Below are 12,912 nucleotides of genomic sequence, written 5' to 3'. Positions count from 1 at the left end.
TCCTACTTTACAGCTTCACGCACCGGGACAGGCGGATCTGCATCCTGTTCTCCAGATTCCTCCCGTCAGCAAAGGCAGCGTTCACATTCTCGCGATAATTCCTGTTGAGACCTCGACATCTCCCTTCGGTCTTTTTCACATCATTAAAAAAATAAAAAATCGTATTTTGCATCAGTTCATCAGCTCTAAAATACACTCAAATACGACTAAAACCACCCAATGCATTTGTTTTACGTCTCTTTCCCATCTCGGTGGAGACGACGAGGGAACACGGAAGGAGGCAGACTCCGGAATGGGACGCGGCCTCGCGAGACTTCGACGAGTTGACTTGAGCAAGCGCCACGTCTCCGCCACAGCTAGCAGCAGCACCCGGGACGGAGAGGTATCCAGTGGCCCAACAGGTGGGGGTAGACAAACACTATCTGGTGAGAATGAACCAACATTTATTTAATTTCGTTTTATTTTATTTTTACTGACGTTGTTTCTGCTGCAGCTTCGCGCGAGCCGGTTGTTTACTAGCCAGCTAGCTAGCCGGCGAGCACGCTCTCTAAACCGATCGGTGGTTGTTTGTTTGTTTGTTTGTCTGTCTGTTTGTTTGTCCCGCTTTCACTGTTTACTGTGAGATTAGAGCCTTTCTGAGAGAACCATAGAGACCATAAGCTTTTAACATCCGCAGCCGATGTTGTGAAGCCGCCGTCGGTAAACAAAGAGGTGAAAGACAGCTCACTTAAAGTCGGATGGAAAAAGAGATCCATCGTTATCAATGCTGCGTGCGCACATCACCAGCCTACTGCAGCTCCAACAGCTGGAGGACACGAAACAGACACGTCACGTGTCTGTGCCTTTATTACAAAGTTTAAGGTTTGACTGGTTCTCTCTTAATGACCCCAAAATGTGACATTTATGTTCGTTTCATCCAGATTTGTTTTTTTTTTTTAAAACAATTGTGCAAAAGGATCTCCGTCAGCTCAATTGTAATATTTTGGTATCGATGCAAAAAAACAACAACAGACCACAGAGTTTAATCAAAGTGAGTCTTGATGTTTTTATTCAGGTGATAATATGGGCTGCCTACGTCTGCTGGCACTGACACTGGCCACCTCCGCTGCACTGCTGTTCGCCTCTCATTCGGCCTCCGCTCACAGCCATTCCCACGGCGACCATGGACACGGCCACCATCACCACGGCCACCATCACCACGGCCACGCCCACGGAGAAGACGATCACCGCGCTCACGCCGAGCAGGTGAAGATGTTCCACGGAGCGAGCAAGTGGAGCGCCGAGGCCAACGTCGGTCAGCACGAAGAGGAGCATCACGGACACGCTCACGGACACGATCACGGACACGCTCACGATCACGGACACGATCACGGACACGCTCACGATCACGGACACGATCACGGACACGCTCATCATGAGGATGTTGTTCGAGTCCACAAAGAGGAGAGCGGACATGGACACGCACACGGAGAGGAGAGAGTGAAGAGGGACACGGTGGAGCTCTGGACACAGGTGAGGTCATGGGAGGAGGAGGAGGAGAGGAGGAGGAGGGGAGGAGGAGGGCATAGTTTGAAATGTAAGGTGTTTATCTTCTCATATCAATCGTGGCAAGAGTTCGGTAAGGAGTTCACATGGGCATCAGCACATGTTCGTGTTGTTTTTGTCCTCGTGAACAGTGGAGCACAGTTTGGTGTAATAGTACCTGACTGCATCGTAGATTCAGTCTGTATTATCAGAGTTGTATAGAAATACAACTAAACTAGGAGTGCTTCTCCTGATCAGTGCAAATTGTAAACAAAAAAAACCAAAGTAATTCAAAATGGCACCAGAGTTGAGTTTTGATGGCAGCGTTCAGGAGATGAACTCAAACTGGGCGTCATGCAAAAAAAAAAAAAATCAATGCCAGTTTAGGAAGAAAGGGAAAGTATCACTTCTGTGTTTTAAGTGCTGAAGTGGGCAAAAAATAAGCAAGAAGAAAGTTGTGTACATCCTGTAACTGACCGGGAAACTTTCAGGGAGTTTCACTTGTTCTTATTTAAAGTTGTCTGCGACTCGAGCGGCTCACAGACCGACCACATACGACACCACCGAACACGTCCAGCTGGAGTTGGTCCTCGGTCACTCGGTCGTACTGTATTACCAAGATTTGGACCCTCTGAAGCAGTTTGGCTGTTTTCCAGCAGGTTGAGCTCTATAACTGATGCATGCTGTTCTTCTTTACTTTTCCTTCCTCCACTTTATACGTGTAATTTCATGATCAAGCGTCGTTCCAGAAGGTTTCCGAAAGGCTTTTGTGTGCCGCAGTACTTTGGTCTGAACAGATGCACTGTAGATCTTGATGAAGATAGATGCTGATGTCCTTCATGTAGCCGGTGAAGACGAGGCGTGGAGCAACACTACATGTGGCTCATTATTTGCTTGTAAGGATTATTAAGTGATCTTTAGTTTCCTTTGTCAACACCATATCTAGCAATTTATCCTCTTATTTTCTCATGAGTGGGCTTCATATAACAGTTAATTCTATTAATTAATGTCAGATCTGAGTTTACAAATCAAAGCACCTTTTTCCCCCAAAATGAGCCTCCACAGAGATTTGCATGTCCTTCTCCCGTTAGAACATTTTCTCCCTGCAGGAGTACAAAGCATATAAAAAAAACCCAACTTTCCCTCCGTCGCTGTCTGCAGGCGATCGGCGCCACCTTGCTGATCAGCGCCGCTCCTTTCCTCATCCTGTTTCTGATCCCGGTTCAGTCCAACAGCGACCAGCACAAGAACCTGCTCAAGGTGCTGCTGAGCTTCGCCTCCGGCGGGCTGCTGGGCGACGCCTTCCTCCACCTCATACCGCACGCTCTGGGTAGGTCGTTAAGATCAGAGCCGTCTCTTTTTCACTGTTTTCTTGACTCTAAACTTCTGGATATCCTGAGCAGCCAATAGTAATATTGAGGTGCTGCATTTTTATTTCACTCACGGGGTGAAAGGAAATCTAAGAAGCATAAAGTTGTTTTCTTGTAGCTTGCTTTCACTGTGTGGAGACTCACCAACAGAGTTTGTTCGCCCTTCTCGACCAGACTTCTGAGTTTAACACTCAATACATTCATTCAAACCTGTTTTGACTTTGCAGCAGCTCAGCTTCTCTGTACTTTTGAACGTTCAGGTTTCTAAAATCAACTGAAACATGAGCAGCAAGCAGGAGCTTCAGTTTATCTTCTCAATGTTTAATATCCAACGTATTTCTCCTGCACAGAGCCACACTCCCATCATGGAGATGAAGATCATGGACACGCACATGAAAGCGAGGAGTCCAATGAGCACGGTCACTCCCACGGTAAACGGCAGTTACCTTCTTTCTCTGGTTCCCTTTCTCCGCCAAAGAAATTGACGAAAGCCAACATCTACTTCCATAGGGTAACCTTTTTACAACATAGCTGAATCCTATCCGCCTCTCTGTTCTCTACCTGCACAGGAGCTGCCCACGGTCACATGATGTCGGTGGGGCTGTGGGTTCTCGGCGGGATCATCGCCTTCCTGGTTGTAGAAAAGTTTGTGCGTCTGGTGAAGGGAGGACACGGACACTCGCATGGTACGCTGGAGGAGAAACTCCCTCTGACAGTCCTGACAGAAGATGGAAACAATCATCTGCAGCAAATGTTTATTTATATTTTTTTTGAATTAATGACCAAAATTATTGTTAAACATTTTTTTTTTTTTTTTTATACAATCTGTAATCTACTTGTAATCTCTTTATTCTGTGTAACATTTTCAGCTGCTCCCAAAGAAAAGGACAGTGACGGAGAGGAAGAAAAGGACACGAAGAAGAAAAAAAGCAAAGATGGGAAGGCGCCAAAGAAAGAGGAGAAAAAGAGCACAGGTGAAGAGAGTACTTTTATTACAGACCTCTGACTGCTCACATTATAAACTTAGCAGCTCCATCTAGTGGTCAGTTATTGAGCTGCAGTGGTGACAGAGCAAAAAAAAAAAAAAAAGGTTTCTGCCCCAAAAAACAAACAAAAGATCAGTCGCACTGACCAAACTGAAGACTTAATTAATTCATTAATAATTAACTAGCAGAAACTGATTCATCTAAAATATACACCTACATGTTTTAGATGTGTACAGAAACCGTGTATCCTCGATGAAGGCTGTCACAAAACTGTGTTTACAGTTTATTTAAGGTCTTAACTATTTATTGTATATTTGCTCGACCGACCCAGACATCAAGGTGTCCGGTTACCTGAATCTGGCCGCTGACTTCACGCACAACTTCACCGACGGCCTGGCGATCGGAGCGTCCTTCCTGGTCGGTCCAGCAGTGGGCGCCGTCACCACCGTCACCATCCTGCTGCACGAGGTCCCGCACGAGATCGGAGACTTTGCCATCCTTGTTCAGTCTGGCTGCACCAAGAAGAAGGTAGATGACTACTCGGACTGCGAGTACAAAGAGTAAAGCATCCATATATATCACAAGGAGGAACTTTAAGAAGAGCTAAATGTGACGGCTTTACATTCAGCGCACAGAATAAACCTATTGAAGTGAAACCGACATGTAAAAATACAGCTTAACAGAGCATTACATAACAGAAAGTCCAGCAACTAAACAGAAATTAAAACGGTCATTGCTGAATTGCAGTGTCCAGTCTGTCAAAATAGTAAAATCCCAACACATCTTCTCGTGGTGAGTTTGGTCGTTAGACGACGACCTAAAGCAGAGTTGCCCAAATACATTTCATTAGAGGGTAATATATTCTGCACAAAGTTAACTTTCTAAATCTAAAATAAAACTTCTGAATAATTCAAACACTATTCTTTCATCTCTGTTATAGTAATTGTATCATTTATAAAAATCCTTCAAACGGTTCACTTTTTCCACGTTACAGATTTGTTTACATGAATATAAATATTGACAGGACTATTTTACTGACCCTCTTCCTCTTTGCCTTCAGGCCATGTGTCTACAGCTGCTGACGGCCCTGGGAGCGCTGGCCGGAACAGCTTGCTCCCTATTGGCCGAGGGCGTGGGCGCCACGGCGACCGCCTGGATCTTGCCCTTCACCGCTGGTGGTTTCGTTTACATCGCCACGGTAACGGTGCTCCCAGAACTGCTGGCGGGCCGCTCCAGTTTCAGTCAGTCTCTGATGGAGATCCTGGCCCTGCTGTTCGGAGTCGGCATGATGGTGCTGATCGCAGAGTACGAGTGAGACGCTGCAGGCCGGCCGGGAAACTTCCTACAGCGTGAGACGGGGGAGACCGGAGAGCAGAGGTCAAAGGTTAAAGGTTAAAAAAAAAAAAGGCAATTTTTAAGTAGAGTACAAATGGATTATTTTTGCCAGCGGTGTTGTTTTTTTTTGTTTTTTATTGCGGTGTATTTCCGGACAAACACCACCAATTGATGGAGAACATGATTTTTGTTGATTTGTGTTTTTTTTTTTGTTGTTTTTTTAACAATTCACGGGCACATCAATGATTTTTGTTTTTTTTACTTTTTTTTTTTGTGGAAAAGTGTCAACTTCTTTAAAAACACAACAACAACTGTTCAGCAATAGAGACTGAAAGAAAGAAAAAAAGAAATGAATGGAGAAGTTGGGAGGCCTCCGTCAGGGTCAGGAGGTGGAGTCCCTCTGTGCACCGGCCACAAACTTCCCACGCCGCATTCACTTCATGGACCATCCAGCTGCGGCTCCAACTGACAACAAGTTCCCTCCAAAAGTGGCTTAAATTAAATAACATTTCCAGCCATAACACCAATTTTTATTTTTTATTTTTATCATTTAACAAATGGCTGCTTCTACGTTTGAGGTCGGAGAAAAGCGACGGTCTGGATGCGTTGTTTTCAACGTGTCGAACTTCTTTTTAGTTTTGAAACTGAATGCTGATATTTTACATTCCACACAGTTGAAAATAAATGTTGTTGCTTTTTTTTTTTTTTTTTTTGCAGATGTGATCAAAGTGGTATCCGGCTTACGCTCACATTGCACTCTGTTAAGTGCTTGACGTGTCTGGAAGGCCGTTAACGGGTCCTGGGAAAGATTAACGGCAGACGGGTCGCACGGGAAAAAAACAAACATGTCATGTCGATACGTATCATTCAGACATTAACGTGTTATGCGTTAACTAGTAATGTAATGAATTACTTTTCCAAATAATTAAAATCACTGAAATGTAAGTGGGCTTCTTTACTCGTTACTTTTGCCTTGTGTTTTAATGGATAACGGAGACCTGGAGGCAGACGGAGGGCGCGTTTCAAAACACGTTATCCCTGACGACTTACTGCGCTCTTATCTCTGAGGGTACACGGGTGTCATTTTGAGGAAATATCAACCCGACCTGAAATGTAGAAACGAAGAGGCAGGAAACTCGCGCGCGGCTCGACCGCGCGGTTTGTTTTAGCAGCGCGTGTCACGTGCCTCCGGAGAGCTATGCGCCATCTAGTGACGTCTCTGGGTATTACACCAAGACATCAAGACCACAATGGATTCAGATTTTAACTGCTTTTTAAAGATACAGAAAAATACAAAAAATACAGGGGTGTGTACTTACTTCTATTTACTTACTATTTTTTTTTTTTAACTTATTATCGAAGCAATTACTGTTTTCTTTTTACATAGATAGCTAGATAGATAAATAGATAGATAGCTAGATATTTTCTGTTGTTATCTAAAGTCGCTCCTAATTATTAGTTTTCTGGAGGTCTATCTGAAAATAATCCCTCATTAATTAGAAAGTTGATCAAATTCAACCTATAACACAAACAAAAAGGACGAAGGACGATATCGCTCTCCACCCCAAAGAAAAAGACTAAATATGTGTGCAACACAAAGCAAAACATGTCGAATTACTTGCAGAGTCTAAATTTAATTTTCCAAAATGGTTAATTTGATCCTGAACAATCCAGGCTGGACAAAACAGACCTCAGATCAGCTGTAGATCAACTTTAAAATCCCCCTGTGCTCATTAAATAAAACCAGACAAGGTGGAAGCCTCGCAGTGGAGCAGGTGAGCTGAATCTCCATGACGACCAGACTCCTGCAGGCTCGAGGTCTGATCATGTCGTGGCGTTGTCATGATCCCTGCTAAATGTGTTGCAGCATTGCGTCGACACCAGAAACGGTTTGAAAGTCTTTATTGTCACGTTACACTTTGGTCTTAAAAGCGTAGTATTTACAAAATATTTTTTATGTAACAGGAATTTACAACCAAGAACAAAGGAACCGAACAAAGCTTATTACCTCTCATCACAGGACGCTGCAAGTCAAGGCGTCGCTGCTGCAGCACAACGGAAATGTCATAAACCCTGAAGGACACTGAGTTCATATGAACTCGTTGTATAAACAGGTATCCGCTGGTGTGTGAGGAATCTGCAGAGCAAACAAAAACAGCTGTGTTTTATGGGGATCAATTATAGTTCACCAGCTTTGCTAAATTTCATTTTCCATCAGCATGTTTAGTCTGAGTCCAGTTACACACACACACAGCAGACAAAACCTTTTCAAGCATTTCTGATGGTGCAAAAGCAAAAACACTCAAACGAGCCGAGTGTTTAAAAAGAACTGGATGCTTTCAATTCATCCACAGTCAGGGTGACCTCTGCACACACAACACCACTTGAGTCACCATTTGGAAGTTATTTGTGGCTTTCCTTGTTGTAATCTCACTTCCTCTGTTTTTTTTTATTTGTTTTTGTTCCGATTCCTCCAGACTCGCCACACTTCCACTTCTTATTCTGACTTTAATCACATGCGCAAAAACACACATACACACACAGGAAAATCTGAATCTCAACTCAGTTTATCATCATGTCGGTGTTGAGAACGTTTATCCAGTCAGTCCCTTCAGTGTACGATCAGCCGTTTGGACAAACATTATGTAAAAGTATTGAAGACACGTTGAGCAAAAGGCACATTGAATACATATTTCCAAAAAGCATTTAAAGACCCAGCTTTGGTTTTTTTAACGCACTTATACAAATTTATTGCAGTCGAGGAAAGAAATAACTGACAGCCGGTGCTTTAAACAACTAAAACGAGGATCATATTAGTTCTTAAAGGATCACATTAGTGGATTTTTATGTCTTTAACCCATCATATACAAATGATTGATAGAGATTATCTATTGCGCACAAGTCATCATCTTATTTTATGTTCTTTGCAGGAATGCAACGGAATTTTTTTTCTGCATTAAGGAGCTCAGTTTTGTGGATAAATCTTATTTAAAAGACAAACAATGAGCAGACAGTTATGATGATGACTGTATGTTCTTTATTTGCATCAAAAGTTCCTGCTCACAACTGCAACGCTGTTTGATCCGAACACAACTAAATATAAAAACAAAAATAATTGTTACTAGTGAAATGATCGTGATAGAAAATGCATCTGGAGCAGGTTACAACCTTCACATCGTTCTGACATAAATGTAGAAGGAAATAACCTTTTCCCATATTTATTGTCTGTGGCCTGTTTTCTAATAGTGACCTCCAGTAACACGTCGAGTACAAGCATAACGTTCACGACGCAAACGGCCGTCAACGCAACGCGTCGCTCAAAAGCGAGTAGCTCTCCGGCCTCGACCCGAGGATCGCTTGGAGAGACTTAAACTGTCGCCACATCCACTGCTGTCTGACTCCGTCCCGCCGCCGCCGCCACGTTGCTGTGTTTGGACCCGATGCTGTCGTCCAGAGAGCGCTCGTTGGACTGAGTCGTCTGTCCGTCCACGTCGTCCGCCAGAGCTCTCTGGTACACGCCCATCAGACTCTGCCTGAAGCGGCCCCTCACGTCCAGCCCCATGCAGAAGTACAGCAGCGGGTTCACGCAGCTGTTGAAGTAGGCGAAGCCCGACGCTATAGGGTGCCAGATTTTCACCACCGGGTTCTTGCTGTCCACCATCTTCACCAGCAGGAGGCAGTGGTAAGGCGCCCAGCACAGGAAGAACGCCACGACCAGCGAGGCCAGAATACGCAGCGGGCGGGACTTCCCCGACAGGCGGGTCCGTCGGATCCCGAGCCCGGCCAGGATGTAGCAGACGAGGATGACCATGAAGGGCAGCATGAAGCCGCACAGGAAGCGGATGGAGTAGAGCGCAGATTTGGCGCTGTTGTCCCCCGTGGCCGCCTCCTTCACGTCCAGAGAACACTTGCTCAGGTTGTTCTTGCCCAGGTAGACCTGGCGGTAGACGAAGTAGGGGGTGCTGAAGAGGACCGCCAAGGTCCAGACGCAGACCGCCACCACCGTCGCGGCCCGCAGGGTGCGTCGCCGCTTCGTGAAGACGGGCCGCCACACGCAGAGCACCCGGTCCAGGCTGATCACGGCCAGCAGGAACACGGAGCAGAACATGTTGGCGTACTTGAAGAAGCCGTTGAACTTGCAGAGGAAGACGCCGAAGGGCCAGTGGTCGAAAAAGAGCTTCTTGGTGAGGGAGAAGACTCGCGTGAAGCAGAAGATCAGGTCGGCTATCGCCAGGTTCACCAGCCACACGTTGGTGACCTTCGGCTGAGGAGGAAGACGAAGGAAAAGAAAAGAAAGGAAGGGATAATAAAGGAGCGCGGGACGAAAGGAAAGGAAGAGAAATGTGAGACATTTACATGAAGGTCTGAAAGTTAGCCGGTCGTGCAAACAGAATTTATCTTGGACATCATTGATTGACCATTTGTCAATCCCCAGTTCCAAACAGCTGCCGTCCAATCATCCCTTACCAAAGATACCACATGTCAAACATGCTTCAACAAGTGACATCACACATTGGTTTGTAAACTGCCGTTATAAAGCCTCCAGTTTGGATTTCGGACGTAGCCATCTTTTGCTTTTGGATCCACAAGTGAATCTCACCAATCTGATTGGAAACCTGAGGACACTATGCCCCGCCCACCGAAAGCAGAAACCTGTTTGCGCCACAGGCCTGTCAATCAAATAGACACGCCTCCCACCCGTAGAACACCATAATGACTCTTAGAAAAAATGTATTGACTTTGTATTTCATGAGAAGTTCAATGGGAGTCTATGGAGGTTTTTTGGAGCCGACCTCTAGTGGCACTCGGTGGTATTGTAGCTTAAGGCACTTCTGGATCTGCCTCATTTTTCAGATCCGGAAGCTCCGAACACTTTTATATCCAGTCTGTAGGTTACTGGGGCAACGGAGGGTCGAGGGCAAATGTTCCAGCTCCTAAAAGCTGCTTTGCTGTAGTTTATAATAATTGTGACACACTTTTCTCGGCTCCTCTCAGACAGTGTTAGAAACACTTCGCACACGCCACGTATCCACCTTGAGCTTGAATCCAGCCACCCAGATCACCATCGAGTTCCCCGTGATGCCGAGCACCACAGTTATCGTGTAGAGGACGATGCTGACGTTGTCCATGATGGCGTCGACGTCCACCGTCGTCGCCTGGTCGTTCTTGGAAGACTTGAGTGCGAGGGCGGGCATAGAGGCATTAAGAGACATCGTGTGGCTGGAAAAGAAAGAATACAAAACTAATCTAAATGTAAGTTTCTAACAGACAGTGAGTAGGAAAACACAACAAGATGACCTGATATATGGGGTTCAAAGTGGGTTAAGTTAAAGCTATTTTAAAATACAGTTTAACAGTTTCATTTATTTTTGTAGAACCTGAAGAACCAAATATTTTTGTTTTAGTTCAGTCACATCTGTTGGAAATTTTGCTTCATTTAAACTCAAAGGTGAATGCTTAGTTTCTCTTTTACTATCAGACAGAATATCAACACTGTCATAAAACATCCCATTTGTTTGTTAACATATGACCTATTTCACTTCTTCATTATTCATGTGCAGGCTGTGGATCACCGATAAAGTTTGTATTTCCTTCCTGTTTTCTTTAGTTTTGTAGGTCAGCAGAGAGGATGCTGCATGTTGGTCAACCAAAGACTCTCTGTGTTAGAGGCTGGTTAATAAGTGCATTATTGCAGTGCAGGTTTGGGTAACTTCCTGTTTTACTTTCATCTTATTAAAAAAAATTCCAACCTCTTCTTTTAAAATACTTTACAGCATGCAAGAAAAAAAAAAAAAAAATTTTGATCACAAGCCTTAATAAGTAATAAAGAAATATGCGTTGTTTCTCAATAAACTGTGACGTGCATTATGTCGACGAGTCAGCTGTATTCAACTGAGTCAGTGACTGAGAATATGTGAAGGCTGAGGTGGTTGTTTTTAGGCAAACAAAACTATGTGGTTACCCGATGAGGGTTTAGAAAAAAATGTGTTAAAAGAAAACCATATTGTTTTCTTGTGAACCTGGACCTTCGTCTCCTGGGTAAAAAAAAAAAATCGGCTCTTTGACGTGTGTTATGTCGCATTTCACGCTTTTCACGCTGAGGCGAGGCCAACTGTCACACCGCCACGTTATCCTCTAGTGGACGAGCAGGTGTATTACATGCTTTGGCATCACACCGGGCTTCCCAACCATGCCCTAAAAAAGAATTCCACTAAGAAAATGAATGAAATACTGTAAGTCCAGCCCAGGTCTAAACTATGAAGACATAAAAAGCTCATAAAAGTCTGAGATGGAAGATGTGAGAGGAAATAAATGTTTACAAGCAACTGCTGCTCAAAAATGATCACAAATGGTTTCAGCTCTTAAAAACTTGAAAACGCTGTGAGATGCATCTCATCTTCACTGCTGTGGCAACCAATCTGATTCAACATGACAAAAACTAGCTTTAACCCTCCTGTTGTCCTCGGGTCAAAATGACCCGCAGCTGTGTTCAACCAAGTTCTATTTTATTTTCATATTTTTTGGGATCATTGGTGACGAGGAAGCTGTGAGGGTTTCTTTAAAGAATGATGACCAATGATCCCAAAAAATATAGAAATATAGAAATAAAATAGAACACAGCTGCGGGTCATTTTGACCCGAGGACAACACGAGGGTTAAAGATATTAAACTTTCCCACTCTTAGCCAGTTCGACCAATGCAAATATACAATAACTGTTTAAGTCAAAGAATTAGCAAACGAAAAAGTAAAAATCTGCATAATGACCAATTCACCAAAAATAACTGAGCAGTGTTTGTAGGTGTGGAGATGGAAAATAACCTGAACCCCACAAAGATATCCTGCAATGAAACTATCTGAACCTTTTTCACAGCAACAAACAACACATTTCACTCTGAGTAGCTTTCGGTAAAAAAAAAGAAGCAACGAACTGCTTTTTGATTTTAGTTATGTGGTGATGTTTACTCACATCCTACTAACTAAAATGGTCAGTTTCAGTCTTAGCAATCCTGTTTCACACTCTGATAGTTGATGCTAATTGTAAGTCGCTTTGGATAAAAGCGTCAGCTAAATTAAATGTAATGTAATAATGCTAATAATATCAGAAAGATAAAAAAAAAAAACATTAGTGGTGCTCTACTTTGGTTTATTTTGTCAGTTTCACCCTTTCAGGCCACATTGACCTTTAACTCAATTAAACAACAATGATTTCCATCAGGCACCAAACACATGTTTTATTTTGTTTTAATTATTGAGTGTTTCAAATGGTGACTGAATGTAATCAGAATCAGAAAATGTCCTGATTTCCTACCTGCAGATGTTTCACTGATGTCACCGAGCTGGTTGAGTCCTTCGGTCTCAGCAATCAGAGACACATGTGAAGACTCATCCTCTGGTGCGCCCTCCACCCCTCTACACCTCCTCCACCCCCCCTCCCTCCCTATTTGGTACTTCAAGTTTTTTCATTGTGTGTTTTGTGTCCTCTCTCTCTCTTTCTCTATCACACACTCACTTCCTCTGTCTCTCTGTGTCATCTGGCTTCATCTTCCTTTCTGTGTTCCTGCTTCTCTTTTTCTCACACAGCTGAACACACTTTGTCACACACGCAAACACAGATGCATAAAAACCGGGAGTGAATGGCCGACTTGGTAATCACACTTTCCTCCTCAGTCTCCTCGACCAATCAGATTTGCTCAAA

At 43.9% G+C, this 12,912-nt stretch overlaps 2 protein-coding genes across 4 annotated transcripts; one reads left to right on the top strand and one right to left on the bottom strand.

Moving 5' to 3' along the window:
• Nucleotides 1-277: 277 nt before the first annotated feature.
• slc39a7 (solute carrier family 39 member 7) lies at nt 278-6,160 on the top strand. 3 transcript variants are annotated; one of them, XR_011179209.1, is made up of 9 exons: nt 278-425; nt 1,055-1,512; nt 2,686-2,854; nt 3,245-3,325; nt 3,464-3,580; nt 3,764-3,868; nt 4,212-4,408; nt 4,941-5,271; nt 5,933-6,160. XR_011179209.1 is itself a non-coding variant. In XM_069168744.1 (8 exons), exons 1-8 carry the CDS (start codon nt 293-295, stop codon nt 5,193-5,195), a joined length of 1,491 nt encoding a protein of 496 aa, XP_069024845.1. In that variant the 5' UTR covers nt 278-292; the 3' UTR covers nt 5,196-6,160. The 3 variants fall into 3 exon arrangements, 2 of the variants coding, with proteins under 2 accessions (XP_069024845.1, XP_069024844.1); XM_069168744.1 differs by having other exon boundaries at nt 278-401; nt 4,941-6,160; XM_069168743.1 differs by having other exon boundaries at nt 4,941-6,160.
• Nucleotides 6,161-7,106: 946 nt separating this feature from the next.
• On the bottom strand, nt 7,107-12,594 carry LOC138209951 (fMet-Leu-Phe receptor-like). The gene is made up of 3 exons (XM_069168780.1): nt 12,526-12,594; nt 10,249-10,435; nt 7,107-9,479 (listed from the first exon to the last, which is right to left on the bottom strand). Exons 2-3 carry the CDS (start codon nt 10,426-10,428, stop codon nt 8,583-8,585), a joined length of 1,077 nt encoding a protein of 358 aa, XP_069024881.1. The 5' UTR covers nt 10,429-10,435; nt 12,526-12,594; the 3' UTR covers nt 7,107-8,582.
• Between the last annotated feature and the right edge of the window lie 318 nt (nt 12,595-12,912).

The sequence above is a fragment of the Embiotoca jacksoni genome, unplaced genomic scaffold (genome assembly GCF_022577435.1).
Source record: "Embiotoca jacksoni isolate LCO1_2020_lvr unplaced genomic scaffold, fEmbJac1.0.p SCAF_41, whole genome shotgun sequence".
In the NCBI taxonomy this organism is placed as follows: domain Eukaryota; kingdom Metazoa; phylum Chordata; class Actinopteri; family Embiotocidae; genus Embiotoca; species Embiotoca jacksoni.
The sequence above is the reverse complement of the archived record's forward strand: the minus strand, read 5'-3'. Positions and strand labels throughout refer to the sequence as shown.